Here is a 26,516-nt window from a genome sequence, read left to right as displayed (position 1 = left end):
ATCCTAGCACTACAGAGGTGGAAGCAAGAGGGTCAGGGTTCCTAGGAAAGTTTTGGCTACAAAGGGAGTTGGAGATTAGCCAGAACTCCAAAACCCTGTCTAAAACATAAGAGAAATCTAATGAGAGAAACTCAACAGTGTAATGTGCAAATAACCAACGGATCTAGTAGCTGTGATAACAAGTTCTGGAGAATTCCGAGAAGTTCGAAATCCCATGCCTGTGTAAACAGTGCAAAACAATTTTGATAAGCAGCAGCAACCCAAAACTTAACCCCAGTACCTAAAAAAAACCCACAACTTTCCAAACTACCTTTGCGTACTAAAACAACGGACACCTCCAACTTAAGCAGTCCTACAGATCCTACGTGTTTCATCATTTTTTTTAAAAAAACAGTGTAGTTTTAAATTTAGGTTTATTTACATGTGTGTATCTATGTCTGAGTGTTAGCCTGTGTCTGCCTGCCATGTGTAGAGGTCAGAAAACAACTTTCAGGAGCCGAGTCTGCATCATGTAAGTCCAGGGCTTGAACTCAGGTCATAAGGCTTGCCACCAAATGCCTTTACCTACGAGCCATTTTGCCAGCCTTCCATTTCATTTATTTATTTTAAATAGGCAGCATTTGCATATCTACCATTTGAATGAAAAGGGGACAGTGGATCTCGAGGAGGTTGGCGCTTTCCCTAAGTTAACAGTGGTTCCGTAAGTGGCCAAGCTGAAATGAGAACCTAGGTTGTCTGGATTCCAACTTAGTGGTTTTTCCAAATGACCAGCTTGTATGTAAATGAATAGACAAAGCCTTTGGGGATGTGAGGGGGTGGCCTGGGGGAGGCAGGTAAAGATGTCATACTAAATTACCATGCATTACCAGTTAACATTTATGGTTTCAAAAAACGGGTTCATCCAGAAAGGCACCAGTTTTAACAATGCCTAGGTGGCTGAGTCTCTCTGTGAAGTTCCCCCCTGTTAAAGACTTTCTATTAGTGGTTACAACATGGAAGGAAAGGGAGATGGGACCTAGAAAGCATCTGGAGTTATCCCCATGGGATTTGAATGTTTCCATTCCTCATAGAGGATCCCCCTTCCTCTCTGCTCTTAACAGTACCTTCTGGGTCTCCTCATGTCCCACAGCTCCTCCAACTGACTGCTCCCCTAAAGGGGAATGAGTCACCCCGTTCCCACTGTGTTCCTTGTGAGTCATCCCATTCCCACTGTGTTCCTAAGGAACATGCACACATAGCCCAGTGTCTTGTGATACTTTGACATTACTTCTATTACTTCTGTATGGAACATATCACACATAAAGAAAAGCTTAGAGATTTTATAACAAATACTTGTATCTCCACAAAGATGTTTCCACCAATATGTGTGCTCTTCTCTCTCTCCTTCCCTCTCTCTCCCTCTCTGTGTGTTTACCAGACATGCATGTAGTAGCCCTTTTCGCACACAGATCCCATTGTCCCCCCCCTATGTCTAGAAAACCATTTGTGCACCGCCTTCTTGTTCCTTTTTTGACAGTTTCATTATATATATGTTCATTCTTTGTTTTGTTTGTTTGTTTGTGTTTTTCAAGACGGGGTTTCTCTGTGTAGCCCTGGCTGTCCTGGAACTCACTCTGTAGACGAGGCTGGTCTTGAACTCAGAAAGTTGCTTGCCTCTGCCTCCCAAGTGCTACGATTAAAGGCATGCACCACCACTGCCCAGCATATATGTTCACTCTTACAAGTGATTTATTCTTGACAGTTTTTAAAGATGCACCACCACTTACCTATAGCAGTTTCCTTTTCTGCTAAGTATTGTATTTATTTATGGGACCTGACGATGTAGATATATTTGTAATTGTGTCTGTGTCATCCCCATCTGCTGATGTGAGCAGTGGCGTGGCCTGTGTCGGTTTTTATAGCGTGCTGTGTACACTGAGTAAGAAGGCTCCTGCAAGCACATTTCCAGTGCCTTAGTAATGGGGATCTAGCACTACATAAAGCTATGACAAAGTTTCTCCTCCGCCCCCATATACCACCTGCCTCTTCATTTACTCTCATCAAGAGACACCACTGGGTCCCTGGGACATGCTGATTTGCCTGGAATGGCCCTAAGAATCAGTATTATTGTCCTGAAAATGTTACTGCACAAGTGCCAATAAGGAAAGTGGAAATTGCTGTTTCAGATTTTGTTTATCACGCAGAATTCTGTCAATTCTGATGTGAGACTGACCTGAGCACAAGATTTTTCAGTATTCACTAAATTACTTGAGAACCTTTTAAAAATTTTATCTGTCTCTCTGTCTCTTGTCTCGGTGTCTCTGTCTCTCTGTACACCTATAGGCCAGAGGTCAACTACAGGTGTGTTAGTCAGTTGCTCTCCACCTAGTTTTTGAGACAAATCTTTCACTGGCCTGGGGATTCACCAAACGGGCTAGGCTGAGTGACTAGCTAGCCCCAGGAATCACCCTGGCTCCACCTCCCCAGCACTGGGACCACAAGTGCCTGCTATTAGGACTGATTTTTGTTGTTGTTGTTGTTGTTTTGTGGGTTCTAGGGATGTAACTCAGGTTCTTCCGCTTGTATAGCAAATGTTTTACCAACAGAACTGTATCTTCAGCCCATATGTTATCATCGTAGCCATTTATAAACATAAGGGTCAGTAGTGTCAAGTACAATCACTTGCAACAGGGCCAACGTTGCTGTATGTCCTGTGAGCTACCAAGAGAACCAAATGAAGCCATGGACTCTAAGTTGAAGATGGACAAAAAGAAAGATAGGTAAAACCCTGTAACAAAGAGAAACGCAATCACAATTAATTGAATACAGGCTCTTCCATTAAAATGCTGTGTGATTAAGTAAGACATCCAACCTTTCTGAGCGTTCTTCTCCCTGTTGGGAAAAAATAAAATTGTGTTTAGATGACCTCTAAAGAATCTTTCAGCTCCTCAAGCCGTGCATATAGCAAAGGGGGTGGGGAGCCCTCTAAGTGGAAGATGAGGCATGTCACCAGCGAGCACAAGCTCCGTCTGTTTATAGTAAGGTCTCGGTGGAGAGGACGCGAAGTGTCCACCTGCTTCGCCGGTCAGAGTGCAGCGTTGCAACAGACCGGGTGTCCCTTGCTACCTGTGCGCGGCACTACCCTTCACCGTGGGTCCCCGAGGTCCGAGGTTGGCACACTGGCTCCCGCACTGGACCCGCACTGAGAACTTGGCTCAGGCGGACTTTGCAAGGACTGGGCACATGTCGGATGAATGCCTCCAGCGCTGGGAACCACCAAACCGACGCGCGGCAGCTCAAGACGTCACTATCACCTAGGACGCCAGGCTGAGAACAACGAAGCCGGTCAGCGCTGCACAGCCAGGAGCAGGCTAGGAGGCTGGCCGTAGCGCGCATGCGCGGCACGTGCGCGCGCACCTCCCTCCCCGGGCCGCGCGCCTCGACGCTCGCGAAGGCTCGGCGCGCCTGCGGTCCTCGGCCGCTCGGGGAACCTGAGGGACGCGCGGCCGCCTGCGGGGCCAGCGGCGCTGCCCGGGAGAGCCCGGAGGCCGGCGGTGAGGTGAGTCCTGCGGCCGACGTTTCCTCCGGGGCCGGGAGGGCGGGAGAGGAGCGGTGCGTGTGGAGAGCGCCGAGGCGCCTGCCCCAGCCCAGCCGCCCCTCGTCAGGCGGCGCTCGCTGCTCGCGTCGCGGCCGAACAAAAGCCCGAGGCCGGCGCTGCCGAGGCGGGCGCGGAGCTGCGGCTGGCGAGCGGCCCGGCCCGAGCCGGGTCGGAGTGGGCGGCGCGGAGTTCGGGGCCGCGGCCGCGCTAAGCGAGGATGCCCTGGGAAAGCGGCGGGGCCGGTACGTCCCGCCCGCGCCGGGCAACCTGTGCGAGTGTGGACGCGGCGGGTCCCCGCGCCGGTCGCCTGCGGGGAACGAGGCCGGCCCCAGCCGGTTTCTGTGCTCGGCGCCGCGGGGGCGTGGGCGGGAGGACGATGCGCCGGGCTCCGGCGCTGCTGCTTCCCTGCAGCCCCCGGCCGACCCCTGACACCCAGCGCCCAAAAGTTGTCCCCTGCCGCCCATCAGTTTGCAAAGTCGGAGGCTCCCAGCGCCGCGCGCTCCCCAGTTACCCCCGCGGTGGGGACTCGGGGTCGGCGGATCTGCCCTGGGATGCGGCGGTGAATTCCTAGCCTCTGGAATAAAGGCACCGAGATGCGGGTAGCGTTAAGGTTGTAAACATCCCATAGGCTTTTCGCATCTTGGGACTCTTGGAGGTAGGGACTTCCCCAAGGGAAGAGGAGAGGGCTTTTTCATTTTTCTTTTCCTCTCCCTTTTCCTATTCTTTCCCCTTTGTGGGTAGAAAAAGAACAAAAGCGCATGCCATTAATTAGGCAGAAGAGACTTAAAGTTGAAAAACGTCTCGAGAGGTCTGGGTTTTCGCCCAATGATAGAATCACAATTTTTAGCTCCCTTCTGAATTTCTCAGACTGCCGAACAGACGCACCAGCTTAAATCTCACGGTGGGAAAGTCCTTCAGTACATCCAGAATGTTTGTTGATGGGAATTGGGTTGCTTTGCAAAACCAGTACATGAGAGCAGGGAAACAAAGGCCAGCTGGGCTTAAGGATGCCACCTCCCTTCTCAGCCTGCTTTGGTCCTCGGTGGTCTACTGGGCATAATGAGCTAGAAGAGGACTAGATCAAATCTAGTTGTGTATTAAGAAGCGGGTACTCAAGTTGTGCATGATAATGGCTCATGCCTGTAATTTGAGTAATCGGAAACTAAAGCAAGAGAATCTCAGAAAGTTATAGGCCAGAATAGGCTGTGTAGTGGACCACTTTCTCAAAAAGGAGGCGATAAGACCTTACATTCTATCTTTACCTTTAAACAAATCAGTGTTCCAACCCCCCACCCCCTGGGAAACAACACATTTTCTTAAACCACAGCATAAAGGTAAAAAGATTCAGGGTTAAGGAGCCAGGGAAAGGAGTGTAAATATTTGGAAGGATAAAACCTAGATAAACTATAACCCGGTTGCAGCTCTTACCATGCTTCCCTAGACTTAGTAAAACAGTGCGTAGTGTTGATCTGTCTGCCCCCAAATGCTTTGAAACTGTTAGCAAAATAGGCATATTTTTAAATAAAGTCTAGAATTCTCTTTCATCTTTCCTGTTTTTTTTTTTTTTCCTTTTGTCTGGTGATAATGTGCCTCTCATCTCTTAAAAGGCTAGTAAGGTTCCATTAATGGGAGAGAAAGTGACTGTGGCCTCCTCGTCCGTTTCCCCCCAGAGTTCTATGAATGTTATTTTCTGTTTTGGGTCTTCAAGTGGATGGTTGTTTTGTTTTGTTTTAATTCCATGCTTGAGATATTTGAAGTAGAAAGGGTTGAGAGGAATTAATAGTGATGTGTATAATACAGTGTAAGTCTTTGTATAATACAGCCTGAAACCTTTATTGTGTAGGAAGAAGAGAGGAGGGGGGTTCTGCTTACAAAAGAGTGTTTCCCTGCTTGACCTCTGGGAGCTGGGAATCTACCCAACTTATGTTTTATATTAGTTTGTTACTAACACTCTATAATGATTTTGTATGTAAAACTTCTGAGCATGAAATCAGGTGTGGTGGCACACACCTTTTATTCCATCACTTAAAGGAGGATCTCTGTGAGTTCAAGGCTGGCTTGGTTTACATAGCCAGTTCCAGGACACCCAGGACTACATAGAGAAACCTTTTCTCAAAGAAAAAAAACCAAAAACCAAAAAAACCCAAAGCCTTCTGAGCATCTTGGTATATTGATTGTTCTTAGGAGGCAGGTGGTAGGTAGCAGTTCTTAGCACATCATTATCTTCATTCAGTAGAGACCTGTGCAGAGAGATACAGTAAGGTTCTGAGGAAAAAAAGGAGTGTTCAGTGGTGGTACTTGTAAGGCTGGGAATAGCAACTCTTCATTGGCTCGCAGAGACTTTTAGCTGCTGTTTCAGAAATGGTCTCCCTCTCCAATTTCTAGTTTATCATTCTGGGAACCACTAGCTTCAGTGCATCCAGGGAATGCACTATAAATGAAGCTTTTGAAGACTATAACTCAGGGAGTGAGCTTAACACATTCCAGTCTCCCCCTCATTATGTCTCACCAAAACAGTACTTCACTGAAAGCACACAAAGCATGTGGTTTCGCTAAGGGGAAAACACGAGGACTTGCTATTTCCTCACAAAAGCTCAGAGTTCTCGGACCACCTCTATTTATTTTATCCTTTTTGCCAGCCTCTATTCAACTTTAGGACTCGGGATACAGCCCAAGATGGTAGACCCTGCTTACCTGGCACCCACAAGACTGCGTCCAGTCCCTAGTACTGCAAACAAAACCAACCACGCGTACAGAGTCTGTCTTTGAATTTGAGTTTTATTTACAGGTTAACTTTGAAAGATTGTTTGCTTGTCTTAGTTTCAGAGCTTATTAGTTTGAAATTTGGTGCCTACCATTTGCTTTAAATTCTGAATCGAAAAGTACTGTTTCTTTAAGCAATACCTTTCAGCACACTGAGAAATGAGAGGATTGTAATTAGTAGATGGCAAAATGAAATTTAAAAGTTAGAAAGATGATGGGCACTAAGGCACATCCCTGTAATTGTAGCACTTGAGAGAGAGGCAGGAGGCTCAGGAGTCAGGTGATAACCTTAGCTGTAAGACATGGTGGCTGACTCCTTGCTTCAGGCAAAAAAAAAAAAAAGAGATTAGAAAAGAGTTACTCTGATATTAATACAAATATAGATTCTATGAATTCAATATGATGTTATATGAACTTTCTTTTTTGGCAATAGCTAAGAGGCAGTTTTGTGAGGATGAATTTTTTTTCTTTAACTGTATGATATAGAGGTCTGAGGAGGTGGCTTCATTGATAACGCGTTTGCTGTGTGTGAATGAGGACCTCCATAGTCATGTAAAAAGCCCTGAGGGGCAGTGGGTGCTTGTAACCCAGTGTTGGCCAGAATGGAAACAAAAAGATCCTGGGGGCTTGAAGCTCTTCTAATCTAGCCAGTTGGCAAGCCCCGGTTTCAGTGAAAAACCTTGTCTCAAAAAAAAAAAAAAAAAAAAAAAAAAGGTGTAAGGCACTAGAGGAAGACACCTGGCACCTGGCACGTGCAGGACACACATATACCCCTCCCCCCATAAACAAATGGAAAATAACAGGCCAAATTCTGAGTAGGCTTTAGGAAAAGGGAAGTGATACTGGAGGAGGTAGTAGGAAAAGGTTTCCTTCAGAGGGACTGACTTAAAGCAATCCATTGCTAATCCTTCGCAATGCATTCTTGAAAAATGTGTCTGAAAGATGGGAACATCCTGGCTTTCCATGCTGTAGCTAGTGTATCTAGCATTACAACTTACAGATGAAATTTCTGAACTGCCTGTATTTACAGGGTGTCAAAGTTAAATGTAAACTAAGAATAGTGAGATGGGCCCTGTCTGTGGAGAAAGTGATGCAGAAGCATTTGTGAGCATAGTCTTTTGTTGCCATTTTTCTTGAAAAGTGTGTGCCCCTTGTGCACACATTTTACGTGGTTGCATCTGGTATCTGCTTGCTTTTCCACCTGAGTTGTTTGGTTCTGGCTTTGTTTGCCAGGCTGGGAAGACAGCCCTTCAACATTTCATTCATCTTTTTCTTGCTGTCCTTCAGATCATGTGATCAGTTCATTAATTTTAAAGAACTTTACTTTTTCTCATCAAAATGGGCAATAATTGGAAAATACGAGATTCCCGATGATCTACATTCATAAAACTAAAAACACATACATTTCTAGTATTTCCCATGCCCCACCTAGTATAGGAACTCAAACCATGGCTTCACACACACTAGGAAAGCACTTTAACATCAAGCTATGTCTCTAGCCCCAATCAAGAATGTTACCAAGCACTAACAATCGATTTTCCAAATATTTGATATTGTGCTGTGGAGAGGTGAAAGTGCCTCTTAACTCATAGTGCATGAACTGTCATAGCATTCATTTTTGCTTGGACTCTGGTGCCCAGAACTGCCTACATCTTCTGTTAGCTCAGTGGGCTTCTTTATTCTGTTGGAATCCTACAGATTCTTGCCAAAAAAGAAAAAAAAAAGTATAATAATCAAAATATTGCCTCCAACAACTTTAACCTTTATTTTATTTAATGGGTTGCTATATTTTATCTTTTCGAGTCAGAATTACCTGTTTCTTGCTTTTCCACCTGAGTTGTTTGGATCTGGCTTTGTTAGCCAGCCTGAGAAGACAGCCTTTCAACATTTCACTCATGTTTAGTTTAGAGCTTTTCCATGGATGAGCCTACCTTGAGGAAAAAATGGCACCTTCTCCTGATTCTGATTAGAACCAGATGTTTCAGGGACTCTAGAGATGGTTACTCACTAAATACACAAATGAGCCTGATCCATGGTACATACATAAAAAAGATGCCCTGTGTAGAAGGTGCATGTGTCTGATTCCATCTTCAGAGACAGGTGGATTGTTGAGACTGGCTCACCAGACAGCCTAGCTGGCCCTTGGTAAGTGACTTGGTCATCTCAGCAAAACAATGTGGATGCTTCTGAGAAAGACACCTGAGCCTACACCTTACCTCCAAATGCACGTGTGTATAGGTAATTCACTGTTCAAATGCGATGTGGAGTGTGTGCAGGATGCTTTAAAGCACACACACCATTTTTGGGCTGATAGGTAACCTGAATTTTTCAGTGTTAAAAAAGTCAAGTTTTGCCAGGTGTTGTGTGCCTGCCTTTAATCCCAGCACTCAGGAGGCAGAAGCAGGAGGATCTCTGAGAATTTGAGGCCAGCCTGATCTACAAAGCAAGTTCCAGGACAGCCAAGGCTGTTGTTACACAGAGAAACACTGTCTGGAAAAATCAGACATCATCACCACCAACAAAATAGTCATTTTGTTTGGTGTTTTTGTGTGTGTGTGTGTGTGTGAGACAACACGTGTGTGATGTGTGAGGAGGTCAGAGGATAACTTTGGTGAGGCACTCCTTCCTCTCTGCCCTGAGGCTTCTGAGGCTTGGACTCCTGTCAGCCAGGTCCAGTGGCAAGTGCATTTACCTGATGAACTGGCTGGCTGGCCTGAAAAATCTATTTGCGTTGTACTAAATTATCACTCCTCTGATTTTTTTACTACCTGCAGTGATATATGTAGCATATCCCTTGGCTTGTTGCTTTAATTACCAGCCCATAAACTGTTCAACTAGCATTTATTCTTGTCCTCCACTGAGCACACATTTGTAGATTTGAAGTTACATCCTCTATACACAAAGTAATATAAAGTCAGGTCTTTCATAAAATTCCATAAGGCACTTATATTATTTTTAAATAATTGAAATGCCCTTCCTCTTTTAAAGATGGTCATAATTTGTAGCCCAAACTATTCTCCATTTGTCATCCTTCTGCTGAGTTCTGGGATTATGGGCATGTTCCATGACATCAGGCTGAAATAGCTGGGGTTTTTGCATATATGCTTTTCTGACAGAAGTTAGTTATAGATGCATACTGTTTCTTAACTCCCTTAAGAAACATCTTTGTATTGGGTTGTATGTGGTGACTTATAATCCCAGTCCTTGGGAAGCACAGGCAGGTGGATCTCTGTGAGTTCAAGTCTAGCTAGGGTCAAATAGTGAGATCTTATCTTAAAGAAACAAGTGTGCATTTGTGTGTGTGGTGTGTATTTAAGTGTGTAAATGTAAGAGTACTCATGAATGGCACATGCATGGCAGTTAAGACACCTTTGGATACCAGTGTTTGCCTTCCATCAGAAGACTGGAACAGTCTTCTGCTTACTGCTGTATATGCCAGGCTGGTCGGCTCTCCGGCCTCCGGGGATTCTCCTGTATGCGCTCCCCTCTCCTGTCGCGTGCTGGGATTACGGATGTGTGTTATTGTATCCGGCTTTATCTAGGTTCTGGAAATTGAACTCAGTGCTTCACGCTTAACACCACAGTGCTTTACCTACTGAGCACTTTTCCAATCCTGCTTTTTTTTGCTTATCATTTGTTGTTATGTTAATAAATACAATCCATGTGCATCTTTTGGAAGGAAGGAGCAGTGTCAGGGATTGAACACAGGTCTTTGTGGTGTTGAGTACACAGGACCACTGTGGTGTGCTCTTAGTCATGTTCGTCTTTTTAGTATCTATAGAATAGTCCATCATGTGTTGTACCACCTTAGCTAAACTACTATTGGTAATTTTTTTGGTTAATTTCAGGGTTTTTTTTTATTATAAATTACTTATGCTAATATTTCAGTTGTATACCACATGCACTTGTATCCTTCAGGAATAAATTATGAATAGGTTTGCTGGATCAAGTTGTGCCCATTTGAAATCTTTTGGTATAGAAAGTCATTAAAAATTAGTTACCATGTGCCTGCAGTCCCTGAAGAGGCCAGAAGAGGGTATTGAATCCCCTGGAGTTACAGATGTTTGTGAGCCACCTGCAGCTCAGGAATTGGACAGAGGTTCTCTGGATGAACATTACGTGGTTTTTTTTTTGTTGTTGTTGTTGTTTTTGTTTTTGTTTTTGTTTTTTTTTTAACCACTGAGCCATCTCTCTAGCCCGATAAGTAGTCATTTTTAAAAAAAAGCATCAACTAGTTTAGATTCTTATCTCAAGTATTTTGAAATGCTGAATATAATTTCTTCCCTACAATCCATGTTATACTTCATTCTGTCATTGTTGAAGTATATTTTGTATATTGGATTAGCAGAAGAATTCTGTTTGCCCTTTTTATTTGAAGTTTTTTACTAGTGAAGTTAAACATCACTTCATGCATTTATTGACCATGTATGCATTTCTTTTGTTCTTTGATACTTTTTCTAGTGTTCTTTTTTAACTATATGTTCTATATGTATGAAATTGCCTGCATGATGTCTATGCACCATGTGCATATCTGGGGCCCTCAGAAGAGGGCATTGAATTCCCGGGAACTGGGGTTATGGATAGTTGTGAACTACCATGTGGGTGCTGGAAACCAAACCTGAATCCTCTGCAAGAGCAACAAGGGCTCTTAAGCCCTTAGCTATCTATCTCTTTAGCCCTATTAGTTATTTTTATATCCATTTACCTCTTAATTTCTTGTAGGTTATTATATATAAATGTACTTTTCTTTTACTTGTTCTATTTTAGCATAGCATTTCACAAGACCTGACTTACAGGACATTTGTAACTAGGACCATCTTTAGGAGTAATTCCTTAGGTGGTGGTCCTTAGGCAGTGTCTCTCTCTTTATTTTATTTTTTTTAAATTTTTTTTTATTTATTTTAGAGGAAGTTACCACTAACTTGGAATCATTCCTAGCCCTACTCTGGCTTGTCTACATAACTAGGCCTTGTGGTGACCATTTATTTGTTGGTCATGTGTTTGAGATTCCAGGAGAATAAATATGGCATTACATTTTTGTGTTATCTAAAATGATGCAGCATTGGTAAAACTGGCTGGTAATACTTTTGGAACCTTCTATTCGTTAGTTCAGTATTGGTTGATAGAGGTGGCCTTTTCAACTGCAATTCAGTACCCCAACACCTAATGCAGAATGCTACTTTTTTCGATACATTATCTCATAATTTACTTGTAGATTCTCATGTTCAAGAAGTGATGTGTAAATAATTTTCAGGAAAGAAAAATATGGGTTAAGTGACAGTATTCACAATGTAGCATTAATAAGCTTTAATCTTTTTTTTATAAGCTTTAATCTTATTCCAGACCTTTTACAGCTACTTTCTATCAAGTCAGTTAATAAAAAAATGTACTGCCAACAACCAAAACATGTCAAATAAATTTGAAATTCCATAATCTATTTTACAACAAGTATTATTTAAACACAGTTTGGGACAATGGAAAAGACATTTGAAATGGATCATTTATAACTTGTGACAGAATTCTCTGCCATGTGTTATATATGTAACTTAGAATATAAAAATATGCCAGGCATGGTGGGTTATATATGTAACTTACAATATAAAAATATGCCGGGCATGGTGGCGCACGCCTTTAATCCCAGCAATCGGGAGGCATAGGCAGTCAGATTTCTGAGTTCAAGGCCAGCCTGGTCTACAAAGTGAGTTCCAGGACAGCCAGGGCTACACAGAGAAACCCTGTCTCGAAAAACAAAACAAACAAACAAACAAACAAAAAGAATATAAAGATATAATTATAGGGCTGGAGAGATGGCTCAGCAGTTAAGAGCAATGGCTGCTCTTCTAGAGGTCCTGGGTTCAATTCCCAGCAACCCCATGGTGGCTTACAACCATCTATAATGGGATCAGATGCCCTCTTCTAGTGTGTCTGACAGCTACAGTATACTCATATACATAAAATAAACAAATATTTAAATATATATAAATATTAAGTATTATTTAATGACTATTTTTAGTGTGTGTGAATATATACATATATATATCACCTACAATAATATAGAAAACTGTTACTTTGTGAATACTCTTGTATTTTCTATTTTAAATCAGTATGATGTCTTATCAGATATTTTAATGTTGTTTGCAGTATTTTGAGAAGTGATTAACTTTCCCATTTTCAATATTTTTCAGATATTTCAACAAGAAAGAAATCACTCTCCTCCTAAGATGGAATCTGTGATTTGGGAATGCGGTTGATCGAGTTGATATGCTGGCCAGATGTGCCCAATGTAATAAAATGAAGAGAAGATACAAGATGATGTCATCTTCCCATATTGTGAAACCAAAAACAAATGCCCTTTGTGAGACCAGGTTAACAATTCTTTGACAGTACAGGGAGTTTTCAACTGAGGAGCCTAACAGATAAGGGGTACTTTCAAGCTGAGACCTGCAGGCTTATACTGATGTAAAACGCATCCTGTGTAGATCTGATCATCCGAGCTTCATTCTGATCCAGGAAGAATGGCTGTGAGCTGGATTGTCTTTTATCTTTGGCTCTTGACTGTGTTTCTGGGGCAGATAGGTGGGCACAGTTTGTTTTCTTGTGAACCTATAACCTTGAGGATGTGCCAAGATTTGCCTTACAATACTACCTTCATGCCTAATCTTCTGAACCATTATGACCAACAGACTGCAGCTTTAGCAATGGAGGTAAGACACTGCAGAAAGTCACCTGTGCTTCCAACATGACTCACCTCGTGTGTGTGAGAGAAACAATGGGGGAATAGTGCTGTTTTAAACGTTATCTTGCACATATGAAAATTTATGTACTTCGGGTCATACTAAAATAGATTGAAGAATTTGTGTTTAAAGAGATTCTGCTCCTGAATTTATTTTTAGACATGTTTTTATAAAGAAACATGGATGATGATACCTCTTCAAAGATTACATCTCTGTTATTTAACTAATAAATAACTGTATAAAGATGGTAGAGCATAATATTACATAGCGTTCAGTAGCTGAGTATGGAATATAATGCAATTTGTTTTGTTTTTTTTTAAGACAGGGTTTCTTTGTGTAGCACTGGCTGTCCTGGAACTCAGTTTGTAGACCAGGCTAGCCTTGAACTCAGTTCAGCCTGCCTCTTCTTACCCAATGTATGTTACTACCACCTAGAATAATGTAATGTTTAAAGGCTGAATTCTTTTGTTTTTTAGGTTTACAGTCTTCCTCCCCCAACACATACACACCCCTTAACGTCCAAGATGATTTCCTGGTCATGTTAAGTTCACATCAATTTAAGAGTAACTTTCAAGCAATGAGAAAGGTTTTGTTACACTAATTCTGTTCCTGATGGTTAGAATTCTGTGTAAATTTATTGCCTTACTTGAAGGTACTTATTTTCCAGGTACTTCTTAATTTTGCTTCAGAAACTATGTCCTATTGATGGATATGGTTGATCTTAGGTTTAAAAGTGTCTGTAATGGTCTTAGATGTGAGGACAAAGATATATTTATTAGATAGAAATAGGGAGGCAGTAAAAGTCTGATGAAGAATATGGGCTTAGGAGCAAGGCAGCCTAGTGTTTGAACTGTGGCAATTTGTGTGAACCTTGCTAACCTAGTTCCTTTGATTTTTGTAACACCAGTAGCCTGGTGGTGGTGGTGGTGGTATAAGCCAGTATGTGGAAGGTGGAGGCAGGAGGATTAGGAGTCTGCTATAGGATGAGGTAGAGGCCAATCTGGGCTGTATATAACCCTGCCTCAAAAAAAGCCGGGTGTGCTGGCGCACACCTTTAATCCCAGCATTCGGGACGCAGAGGCAGGTGGATTTCTGAGTTCGAGGCCAGCCTGGTCTACAGAGTGAGTTCCAGGACAGCCAGGGCTATACAGAGAAACCCTGTCTTGAAAAACAAAAAAAACAAACAAAAAACCAATAAAATAAGGTTAGTAATAGTTATACAAAATTTCATAGTACAAAATTACAATATGCCTATAGAGTTTTTAGTACACACTAAATACTCTCTAAGTGATGGTTTTTGCTATTTATTTATGTAAGACAATGTCTCACTATATAGCGCTGGCTGGCATGGAGATCTGCCTTTGCCTCCTGAGTCCTGGGATTAAAACGTATGCCACCACACCCTGACTACCTATATTCTAATATTAGCATGACCATGTAATATAATTTGGATAATGCCTTATATTTTTATAAGTGTGACAGTGTTTCAGAGTCTACATTTGGGATTCTTCATTTTCAAAATCTTATATAAATCTGGTGAAATTTGTAGAAAGATCATTATTCATAGTATTTCAAAGTATAACAGGCATGTTAAATTATCCAAATACTTAATGATGCTGTAGAGATTGAACAAAACATTTTCTGCTCTTCCTATGACTATAAAAGGTCTAACTAATAAAGAGAAATACTTGTCCTTGGCCATCAGACTAGGATATAAGAAAGGGCTATTATCTGATGGCCATAAGTTGGCTCCTGCATGATAGATGGCTGTAGTAGTCTTTGCTAGGTGCTGAAGATTGAATTAGAAACACTCTCACATCTAGTACCACTGCCAAGTTGTGATTTCCTTGGAAACAAATGATAAGGATGCCTGTACTACTCAGGTTCTACTTAGACTCTGTCATGCTTAGGTATAAGACTTTGGACAAACTGCCATCATTCCTACATCTTGTTTTCATAACTTAGGCAACAAAAGTGAAAAAACTTAGACATGCTTGTGAGGATTAAATGGGAGATTTGTGAGTAGCTGTAAAATGCATGGTGTACAAATTTGAATTCTGGTCCTGATCCTGTCTCTAACTTGTCAGAGTTGCCAGTAAAGGATGGACTTGCATCATTACTCTAGGGTTCATGGGACATTCAGAATAATGGCATGATATGCTTTCTCTGCCTTCTCAAATATGCCCAAGTCACCCATATAGTTTATTTTCATCAGGTCTGCCTCTTTGAATTTGATAGCCTAGGAAGAGTCCATAAGTGGGAAGTAGTTTCTAAGAGAAGGCTTCAAAGATTTGACGAAACCCTGAAGAAGTTGCTTATTTCATGGCTGTCATAGCAGGGCGGGGTTGCCACTGATAGTGAGTTTCAGGCACTGTTTCCCTAGTGCTGGGGATCAAACCAGCACTGTGTTGTTGTTGTTGTTTTGGGTTTGGGGGTGATTTTTTGAGACAGAGTTTCTCTCTGAGGCTGAACCAGGGTCTTAAACTGTTAGAAAAATGTTTTATCAAACCATTTAATGTTTTGAGGAGCTGCTGAACTGCTTTCTGCAGCGGCAGCAGTTTCAGGTGCCTGGTAACACAAGGATTCCTAATTTCTCTTCTTGCTCGTGAGCATGTGCTTGCTCCTCCTCCTCCTCCTCCTCCTCCTCTTCCTCTTCTTCTTCTTCAAACAATTTTTTATTAGATACTTTCTTCATTTTCACTTCAAATGCTATCGTGAAACTCCCCTATACCCTCCCTCTGCCCTGCTCCCCAACCCACCCACTCCTGCTTCCTGGCCCTGGCATTCTCCTGTACTGCGGCATATAATCTTTGCAAGACCAAGGGCTTCCCCTCCCAATGATGACTGACTAGGCTATCTTCTGCTACATAAGCAGCTAGAGACATGAGCTCTGGGGGTACTGGTTAGTTCATATTGTTGTTCCTCCTATAGGGTTGCAGACCCCTTCAGCTCCTTGGGTACTTTCTCTGGCTCCTCCATTGGGGGCCCTGTGTTCCATCCAATAGATGACTGTGAGCATCCACTTCTGTATTTGCCAGGCACTGGCATATAGCCTCACACAAGACAGCTGTATCAGGGTCCTTTCAGCAAAATCTTGCTGGCATATGTAATAGTGTCTGGGTTTGGTGACTGCTTATGGGATGGATCCCCAGGTGGGGCTTTCTTCTTACTCTTAAAAAAAAAAAAACTATAATAGCTGCACTACTCCAATGGCTATGATGTCTTTGATTTTTACAGCTACTTTGGGTTGGATAATTACCATTTCTTCACTCAATACTTACTGATGATACTGGGGATTTTTTCTATCCTTTGCTCTTAAAAGTGCCACACGTGTGTTTTCATACTTTGGCTGATACAGTTTTGAAATGAAATTCAGATATTCAAAGAAAATGTTTTCATTGATAGTTTTTTTAAAATTTATATATTATGTATACACTGCCTGCATGTGTGCTTGCAAGCCAGAAGAGGGCACCAGATCTCGTTATAGAGGGCTATGAGCCACCATGTAATTGCTGGGAATTGAACTCAGGACCTTTGGAAGAGCAGTCAGTGCTCTTAACCTCTGAGGCATCTCTCCAGCCCCAAACCAAGTCAGTTGGTGGTGACACACACTTTTCTTTTCTTTATTTATTTTTTGGTTTTTCAAGACAGGGTTTCTCTGTGTAGCCCTGACTGTCCTGGAACTCACTGTGTAGACCAGGCTGGCCTTGAACTCAGAGGCTGCCTCTGCCTCCCAAGTGCTGGGATTAAAGGCATGCACCACCACTGCCCAGCTCATTGATAGTTTTAAACTCTTGATAGAAGTTGTACAGTAAGTTTTTTGTTTTTTGTTTTTTGTTTTTTTTTGTCCAAGGTAGCAATGCATGAGAGACTGTTTCTCCTTATTAGTAGACTCTGTTCTCTGTCTCTGTATTAGAAAGTCACTGACAGAAACCTACAGGAATAAATAAACATAAAGGTTTATTTTGGCTCGAAGTTTACAAACTTCCATTGCATTGTGGGGGATGGTGTATCGGAGTGGCTCAGTTTATAGTAGACGTTTGTGGTCCTACTGCTCACATTGCAGGGGACCCACAAGCAGAGAGAATACTTGAGCCAGCAGGTGAGCTTAACCCTCAAATGGACACTCGAGTAGACCTGCTTCTATCAGGTAAGCCCCACCTCCTAAACCTTCTGTTCAAAACGGGAGCCTCTGGGGCTATGCAGATTCAGGCCACAGTATTCAGTAGTAGTACTAACCCACTCCTGTAGCTGGTAAATAGCATCTCCTGGTCTTTAGCACTTCCTTTACAGAGACAGGAATTGCATCATATGCAGAAGTAGTTAAGTAAAGATTAATTACACTGTAATGAAGAGGGAAGAGGAAGTTTGGAGGTCCAGTAATTCAAGCCCAAGTTTCCTTACTTATAATCAGTGTAGCTGGGAAAGTGTCTTACACAACCATTGTTAGATTACATTGGTTACAAAGATCAAACAAAATATGAAAATTACTTTTTTAAGTAGCAGTGCCAATCCTTGCCCAGAGGATCCAATTTGAAGCATCATAGGCATTTCTACATGGCTTTTACTTTAACAGTTCGTCTCAGTGGTCTTCAGAAGCCATTCAGCACATTCGCAGTTCCTTGACCATACATATCAAGTCATGGTAAACACCACATTTGCTGGAAGGCTCTGCCAATATCTGGTTGATATCTTACTTTTTTTTTTTTTCAAGGCCTGGCTTGGGTCTGATTTTGATTTCCTTGTGGAACCTAGGAAGACCAAAGTTTGTGCCCTTACCTCCATACTTAGCAGTGTGCTTTGTTTATTCCTGGTGTGTGTGTGTGTGTGTGTATGGTTTTGTTGTTGTTGTTGTTGCTGCTGTTGTTGTTGTTGTTGTTACAATATTTATTTTTTGTTCCACTCCTGGAATTTGTCCTTACCTTTGTATACCTAGGACTTAACCCAGAGCCTCACATACCGTATTTACAAATAAGTAAATGTTTGAATTAAGCTGTAAGTTCCTTAGGATTGATAGTTATGTCTCATTGCTATACCTAAATCTTGCTCTCCTGGGGTTGAAAAGGGTTTGGTGGGATAGTGATTTTGATCATAGTTCCAAAGCTACCACCTGCCAATGAACACTAGTGTGATACTGCTCTGTCTCTTTGTCTGTCTGTCTTGTCTTTTTTTGGTTGTTGTTGAAAGTGATTGGAAGCTTTCAATGTAATTGTTTGCATTTTATAAATAATGTAACTAATAAAAGATTGAAGCAACATAACTTTCCTTTCCCTAAGATCTTGTTTTGCTTCTGCTAAAGTGTACCTCTGCTTGTCCAAATCCTGTTGTTCTTGACCTGTTCTTAAGATGAAGAAAAAAGTACACAGAGTGTGTGGCTTAGCCAAAACATCTGTGATCCTGTGCTGGTTAGTTCTGTCAACGTGATGCAAGCTATAGTCATCTGAGAGCAGAGAGCCTCGACTGAGAAAATGCCGGCCCGCAGGTGTGCCTGTAGAACATTTTCTTAATTAGTGATTGATGGGGGAAGGCCCAGCCCATTGTGGATGGTGCCACCCCTGGCTGTGGTGCTAGGGTCTATAAAAATGCAGGCTGACCAAGCCATAGCAAATAAGCCAATAAGCAGTACTCCTCCATGGCCTCTATCTCAGGTCCTGCGTCCAGGTTCCTGCCCTGTTTGGGCTCCTGTCCTGACTTCCTCCAATGAACAGTGATGTGGATGGAGGCTTAAGCCAAATAACCCTTTCCTTCCCAAGTTGCTTTGGCCATGGTGTTTGATCACAGCAATAGTAACCCTAACTAGGGCAGGCTAATATAAGAACCTTCTAAATTAAAAAGCAGAAAACTCGTACATACAGATAGTGGAGAATTATTTGCAGTTATTTCTGGTTTTGGGAACAAAAATAACAGCTTTTGAAATTTTGAATGTACCCCAATGAAACAATACCGATCCATATTTGTGGATAGGCTTTTTAAGGAAGAAAAATTCTTTTCTTTAAGCTCATATTTTTAACTGCTAGAATACACCATATTTACTTTTTTTTTTTTTTTTAGGTTAATTTTTTTTTTTTTTTGAGAAAGAGTTTCTCTGGCTGACCTAGAGCAAGATCTATAGAGCAGGCTGGCCTCAAACTCAGAGATCTACTTGCTTCTACCTCCAGAGTGCTAGGATTATAGGTTAATGTTTATGGGAAGATTTTTTTCTAAGCAAACAGTGTAGTGAAATGACCCATTTTATTATCTGTATTTAATTTTGCAGTGCTGGATAGCAAACCTAAGGCTTTGTGTATGGACCTACATCCCCTTCCCTAATAGATACGGCTTTAGAAGCCAGTTTTGTGACTAGGGTAAACCAAACAGAATTAAGAAACTTCTAAATTAAAACACACACACACACACACACACACACACACACACACACACACATACACACAGAGTATTGTTCACAGTTGTTTCTGATTTTAGGAATAAAAATAACAGCTTTTAGAAATTCTGAATTGGTTTTCTTATGATAAATTACATTAAAGGAATCTTTTGAAATTCTTGCTTTAAATCAGATTATTAAGTAGAGTAGGATTTGCCCTATAAAGTATTATTTTTTAAGTATGTCATAATCCAGAACTATCTACAATAGTGAAATGTTAAAGAAGTTTACTAACCAAAGAAGAGTCTTATGTACTGTTTTAAGAACTCTACTTTGACGTATGAAAGTGAAGAGATTCCTGTGATAATGTCAAATTTCCAAATAGATTATTCAATTTCCCAAGCTATTATCAATGAGTAGACTACCATGATACATTTTTGAAAATTAAGGCTTGAAAAAGAAAAACAGTTACTGAATTAAAGGTGGTTTTGTTTTTGTTTTTGTTTTTAACTCGAGCTTTTTGGCTTAGTTTTATTTTGTAGACAGAAAACAATTCTTAAAAGTTTGCACGTGGCATCATCAGAAGCTTTATTGTTCCAGAAAGGGAGACTGGACTTGGGGTTTTGTTTTGCTTTGCTTTGATATTTTGAGTCTCATAATTTTACTTATATAAATATTTTCATAAGTTGTTTGGAATAACTTCTTATTCCAACTGGATCTAAAGTAGCTATGAATAGGAGTTTTGGATTTTCAAGGCTGTTCTACATTGGTTCACATTTAGTGAGTTTAGTCATGCTGTTCCCAGACCTAGTGTGGCACAGTTTCTATAGTTACCAGGCCCTTTGTACAGTGACAAAGGTTGGAATTCTGATTCTCCTGAGTCAGATCTTGGCCTTTGACACTGTCCCCTTTTCACACCCTTGCTAATCTTGGACTGTGGCTATGCTTGAAGGTTTGTCAGTTAGCAGGTTGCTATGGTAACGAATGAAATTTGAGAGTTGAAAGAATGGGAGCACAAAGGCTTGGTTGATTTGAATTTAAACAAAGAATGCAAGGTTCCATGCAGTGCACCTTTGTTGTAGAAATCAGAAATCTAGTTTTTAGAAAGTTACTTTCCAGTTTGTAAACTTCCTATACTCAGGTCTTGATTTAGGGAATAAAAACATCACTGCTTAGAGGAACACTCAGGAAGAATCATTTAGAATTCAATCAGCCATGTTCCTTTCTCTTTCATAGACTGTGAGTACTGTTCCTTATGTTATAGATATAGATAGATAGATAGAGAGAGAGATGTCCTCAACCTAAGTGTCAAGACCACGTCATTTAATTTTATTTTGCTGTGATAAGAAATTGTTAAGACCAAGAGGATTTACTTAGTTTTTCATAATAGCTTTATTGGGTTATACCATATATAGTAAACTACACTTATGTAAAGTGTTCCCTTTGATGAGTTTTTAACAGCTCCAGTATTACCATTATCAAAGTATAGAACTTTTCTGTCACATCAGAAGCCTTCTCATATCCTTCGTCGTCCACGGTCTCTGCTCATGCTTTCAGCTTTCACCGATGTGTTCTCTGTCCTTATGGATTGGTGCACGTGCTAGTGTTGTGTAGGCATGGACTCATATGAGATCTGCTTTTTTAGATGTTATTTTTAGTTATAGGTATGTGTGTTTCTGAGTGTGGGTTTATGCAGATGAGTACAGTGCCCATGGAGGCAAGAAACGGTTATCAGCTCTCCAGGTGGTTGGCAGCTGCCTGATGTAGGTGAGGGAAAATGAACTCTGTCCTCTGCCAAAGCAGTTTGTGCTCTTACCTGCCGAGCCATTGGTCCAAGCCCACAGTATCTACCTTTTTATATCTGGTTTCGGTCTCCTATCATCATGATTTTGGGGTTACCTACTTTGTTTGACATTTTGAGAAAAACTCCACTTGAGTTTCCCCATTTGACAGTTGAGAACAGGGAACAAAGTCACCCTGCTATAGCCCTACTATACATGAAATTATTTCCTATTTATTTATAAGTATTATTTATTAGTTATGTTCTACTTGTATTAAGACCGTTTTATAAAAGGGCAAACTAAAGCAGAAGTTAAGTGAAACAAATTGGGTAAGTTCAAGGGATCTGTGTAAAAATGTCAAAGTTCGCCTGATGCTTATTAGATTTGTGTTTATAGTTGTATGACCTTGGACAAGTTAGCATTTTGTGTCTGTTGTATGAAATTATTCAGTTTGAGGCACTTTAAGCCCTACTGTGCTAATAACTGTCAGCCAAAATGTAGCTTGGGGTATTTATAGTTCAGTGCAAACACACAAAATGGTCATTAAAATAAGTTTTATAACTTAAGATGGATAGTGCTCACAGATGAAGATTTTGATAACATATTAACAAAGATACCTCATCATCTGGCAGTTTACAGTTTGCATGTTACCACACATATATGTGCATGTTTGTCACATATATACATACATCATCATATGAATGTAATTCTTTTTTTTTTTTTTTTTTTTTTGTGACAGTCATACTGTAGTTCTGGCTGACTTGTACCTTGTTATAGATCAGTCTGGCCTTGAACTCATGGAGATCTGCATGCCTCTGCCTCCCAGGTGCTGTTAACTTTGCCTTTAATTTTTAAATAATTGTAGTCTTTTAGGAAGTTAGGAATTTGCAAGAATGGGACACAGAGATTACATATGTTTCTTCTCTATTTTCTGTTCTTATCTTACTATTTTATAAAATTTTGATATCTAGTTAACATTGAAAGATGTATGCATTTTTCCAGGTCTTTGCTATTACAAATAAAACTTGGCATAAACATTTGTGACAATTTTTTCTGTAGACATAATTTTTCATTTCTTTGGGATAAATGATCAAGAATGTGATTGCAGTGTTGGATGGTAAATATGTTTGGGTTTTAAGAAACCATAGTGGTTGCACCATTTTACATCCCTACCTATAGGATTTAGTATATCTGTTCTTCTCACATTATTGCCACCATTTGGTATTACCATTGTTTTTGTCTTGAGCAGTGCAGGTATATATGTAGTATTAGTTCATGTGCATTTTATTTGTCGAAATAACTGTTTCAGCTTTATGGGTAATTTCAGTTAGATTTTCTTCTTTGTTAAAGGCATTTCAGTTAGCTATAAAGTAGCAGGTTTGATTGTTTTTGCTGAACTCCTCTTTCCTTCCCCATAACCTTCTACCCCCCCCCCCATTTTCACTTTCATGGCTCCTGCATTCCGTTACCTACCCCAACCTCTTACAGCTACTTTTCCTCCTCTGTGTCCCTTACATTTTATTTTGGAGTCTTGGGTTAAACTTTTACTTATTATCATTTTTTTTATTATTATTAATGTGTGTGTGTGTGGAAGGGAGTGCCACAATTTGTGAAGATGAAAGACCAATGTATGGGAGTGAGTTCTTGATGAGGGGTGGATTCTGGGGATTCTAACTCAGGTTACCAGGTTTGTTCAGGTTACCAGTGCCTTTATGAGCTCAGCCATCTTGTTAATCCCTGAGTTATTTATATATTCTAGATACAAATCCCTTATAACTGTAATCCCAGCACCTGGTAAACTGAGATAGGATTATGTTCTGGCCAGCTTGGGCTGTATGGCAAGATACTGTCTCAAAAATAACCCAACTAAAACAAACCAAAATCTTTTGTAGTGTATAAGATTGCAAAAATGTATCCTAGTTGAAAGTTTGTCTTTTCATCTTTTAGGCAGAGCCTTTAGAACAGGAATTTTCTATTGTCTTTTTAGTTGTGTTACCAGCATTTAAAGGCTGAGGCATCTCTCCAACTCAGGAATTTACTATTTTATTGAAGTCCAATTTCCCCTCTCCCCCAACACATTATGGATGTTTTGAGTTTCATTTCTAAGACCTCTTCACCTTGTCCTAGTTCTGAAAGATAATATTAGCATTTTCTTTCTCTGTCTCCCTCTCCCTCCCTTCTTCTCTCCCTCTAGTCTTAACTTGTTATATAGTTATATTTTTAGTTAATACTGGCTCAATATTTAGACCTTATCATATTTATTTCACCAGTTTTTTGTTTTATGTTCTTTTGGATTTTTTGAGACAGGGTTTCTCTATGCAGTGCTGGCTGTCCTGGAACTAACTCTGTAGACCAGGCTGGCCTCAAAATGAGAGATCCACCTGCCTCTGCCTCCCAAGTGCTAGGATTAAAGGTGTGCACCATCACTGCCCAGCTCCGGTTTTGTTTTAATGTGTCTGTGTGTGCAGGTACATATGTCCCATAGCACAGGCATGGCAGTCAGAGGATAACTTTCAAAGAATGAGTTCTTGCCTGTTGTCATGTTGAGCCAGGGTCTCTTGCTGATCTGCTTCTGTGCTGTGTAATCCAGGCTAGCTGGCTCCCGAGCTTGCAGTGGTTCTCTGCCTCTCTCTCCATGTCTCCGTGGGGATGCTGGGATTCCTGGTGGTGTGCCACAGTAGCTAGCTTTTTATGTGCTTCTGGGTAGCCAGCTCAGGGTGTCAGGCTTGCATGGCTGGCACCTTTTACTTTCTGGCCTTTGCCAGTCTTTATATGCACATGCACTCACTTGTCGGTTTGGAAGAGAGTGTGTACAGGCTGTCATTGTCTTTCTAGCATGTTTTCCATTGTTTTATGTTTTACCCTGAAATTGATACATTTTTGAGGTAATTTTTTATATAGGACATGACTAATTTTTGGCTTATGGATATTCATTAATTGAAGCACCATTTTGTTTAAAACATATTTTGTCATAAGTTTTAGAAAAAGCTTGGTTTTGTCTACTAAAAGTCATGCTAAGTTTTTGAGTATGTGACTATTGGTAGGCTTAGGATCAAACCTCATACATAAAAGAAATTTCATTAAATTTTAGAGATGATTTGTGGAAGAATTGGCATCTTTACATAAACTCTTGTAGTCCATGAACAATTATGTTAAGAGTTTGTGTCTCCCTGAAATACATCAAACGCTGGAGTCCTAAACCTAGTGCCTCACAGTGTGATTTGACTTCAAAATAGGGCCACCCAGATGTAATTAGTATATGAGGGCTCTTGATGTAATGTGATCTGACTAGTCTGTCGCAGATAAAAGGGACATTTGTGTATAGAGAAAGGCACACCTACAGGGAAAATGATGGGTAGCCATGGGGAGAGTGCTGAGTGAAGTGATCGCCACCACCGTGAAAAAAACTTGCAGAAGAGTTCTGGGACAGGTTGTTCTCAGTGGCTTCAGAGAGCACTGTCTCAGACAGACAGTGAAGTTCTGTTGCTTAAGCCACTCCATTTATATCTCCATATATCTGAATAATCTTAGTTCTTTTGTCATTTTACAATTTTTAGTTAAAAGATTCAGCCAGTGCCTTCATGCAGACATGGCTGCCTTCTCAGGCCCTGCTCATGGTTCTTAGGTTCTTTTTCATGAGTGCTTCTCCAGCAGCTTAAGTAATACCTTAAAACTTGGCTTTTAAGTTGTTCTTCATGGAAGCTACTCTGTCATACTGAGAAGTGATTGCTGATTGTTATATGTTAATTATGCATACTTTACAGGTAGTTTCTTTGGCCTTGATTTAACTGACTCTTGGTTTCCTGATACATTGAAACAAATGAATTCTTGTTCAGTAGATAAGCCCAGTGTTAGAGTATAACCAGTTCACAATCAGCTGTAGCTCAATTTCTTTTAAAAACAACTGGAAAAATTCTCAATAGTCAGAAATACAGATGTACTTTTGGGGAGACGTTTGATCTATTCCTCTGATTACAGTAGGTCTCCTAGCCTAGTTTTATATTTGGGACCACAAGTTTTCTTTTCATCAACATAGTATCAAATTGTAACATTAGCTATATTTACGACATTTGATTTCAGTTTAAAGGATTATTTAGAAGTTTCAGTTATTTATGTTTTAAAAACTGCAAACCAGTCAGCAAAAGGTAAGATTTGTTTTCTGTACCAGAACATCCTTTACTGTGTGCAATTTCTGGATGCAACTTTTGAGAGGCCTTTCCCACCCCAACCCTTTACACTGTAACTACCTGTCTTCTCCCTTCCCGCCCTCCCAGAACCACTTTCTGCTACTACTTCACTCTTTTTTTGATGGCTGTTAATTGAAGAAAATATAGAAATTGAAAAACATAAAAGAAAGTTAAAACCCTTATAGTCACACCACTAAATAATAAAACTTCAATCATTCTTGAGCTTTAGCACATATCTTGTATAATTTCTTTTCTTTTTCCTATATTAAATAAGCTGTATTATTAGTAACTTCTAGCCTGCTTCTTCATTAATATCGTCTGTAATGCTTAAATATATACCAGGATTTATCAATTCTGTGATAGTCCTTGGATCTAACCAAAATAAGCCCTTGAGAAATATCTCAGAGAACATTTTATTTTTAAAATAATCTTAGAAATATTAATATTCTTGAGAAGTTTTAAAAATGAATAAAAAAGAAACAAGTTATTAACAAATTTGTCTAAAGCTTTGTATCTAATTACTCAATTTTAATTGCTTCCTAGCCCTTCCACCCTATGGTGAACCTGGATTGTTCTCGGGATTTTCGGCCATTTCTTTGTGCACTCTATGCCCCTATTTGTATGGAATATGGACGTGTCACACTTCCCTGCCGTAGGCTGTGTCAGCGTGCCTATAGCGAGTGTTCAAAACTCATGGAGATGTTTGGTGTCCCGTGGCCTGAAGATATGGAGTGCAGTAGGTATGGGTCATATTTTTATGCTAATGTGTGTCTTCTCTTTAACTTATTTTAAAGAGCAGGGTATTTTTTTAATGTATGAGTGTGTATACAAATACTGGTTTGCAATATGCAATATTTGTATTGCAAAACAGTGCTCAAAACATTTTAGCACTGTTTCATGATCTCAATTTTTTTGTAGAAATTTGGAAGAATTAAAATGAAAGAAAAAAGATACATCTGTGAAGAAATTTATAAGGGTTAAGAATTACATAAACAAAACCTTTGGTTTATATGGTTTTTTTCTACTTTTAAAATACTTTTCTGAGCCGGGCGTGGTGGCGCACGCCTTTAATCCCAGCATTCGGGAGGCAGAGGCAGGCGGATTTCTGAGTTC

General features: G+C 40.6%; 1 protein-coding gene across 1 annotated transcript in view; it reads left to right on the top strand.

Moving 5' to 3' along the window:
• The first annotated feature begins 3,418 nt into the window (after positions 1–3,418).
• The window catches only part of Fzd3 (frizzled class receptor 3), a 71,374-nt gene continuing 48,276 nt past the window's right edge, over positions 3,419–26,516 (top strand). The window contains exons 1-3 of the mRNA XM_021181966.2: positions 3,419–3,538; positions 12,526–13,044; positions 25,947–26,143. Of these exons, the coding sequence (XP_021037625.1) occupies positions 12,856–13,044; positions 25,947–26,143 (386 nt within the window). The 5' untranslated portion in view covers positions 3,419–3,538; positions 12,526–12,855. The remainder of the gene's footprint in view (positions 3,539–12,525; positions 13,045–25,946; positions 26,144–26,516) is intronic.

The sequence above is a fragment of the Mus caroli genome, chromosome 14 (genome assembly GCF_900094665.2).
Source record: "Mus caroli chromosome 14, CAROLI_EIJ_v1.1, whole genome shotgun sequence".
NCBI classification, from domain to species: domain Eukaryota; kingdom Metazoa; phylum Chordata; class Mammalia; order Rodentia; family Muridae; genus Mus; species Mus caroli.
This window is presented reverse-complemented; position numbering and strand designations above follow the sequence as displayed.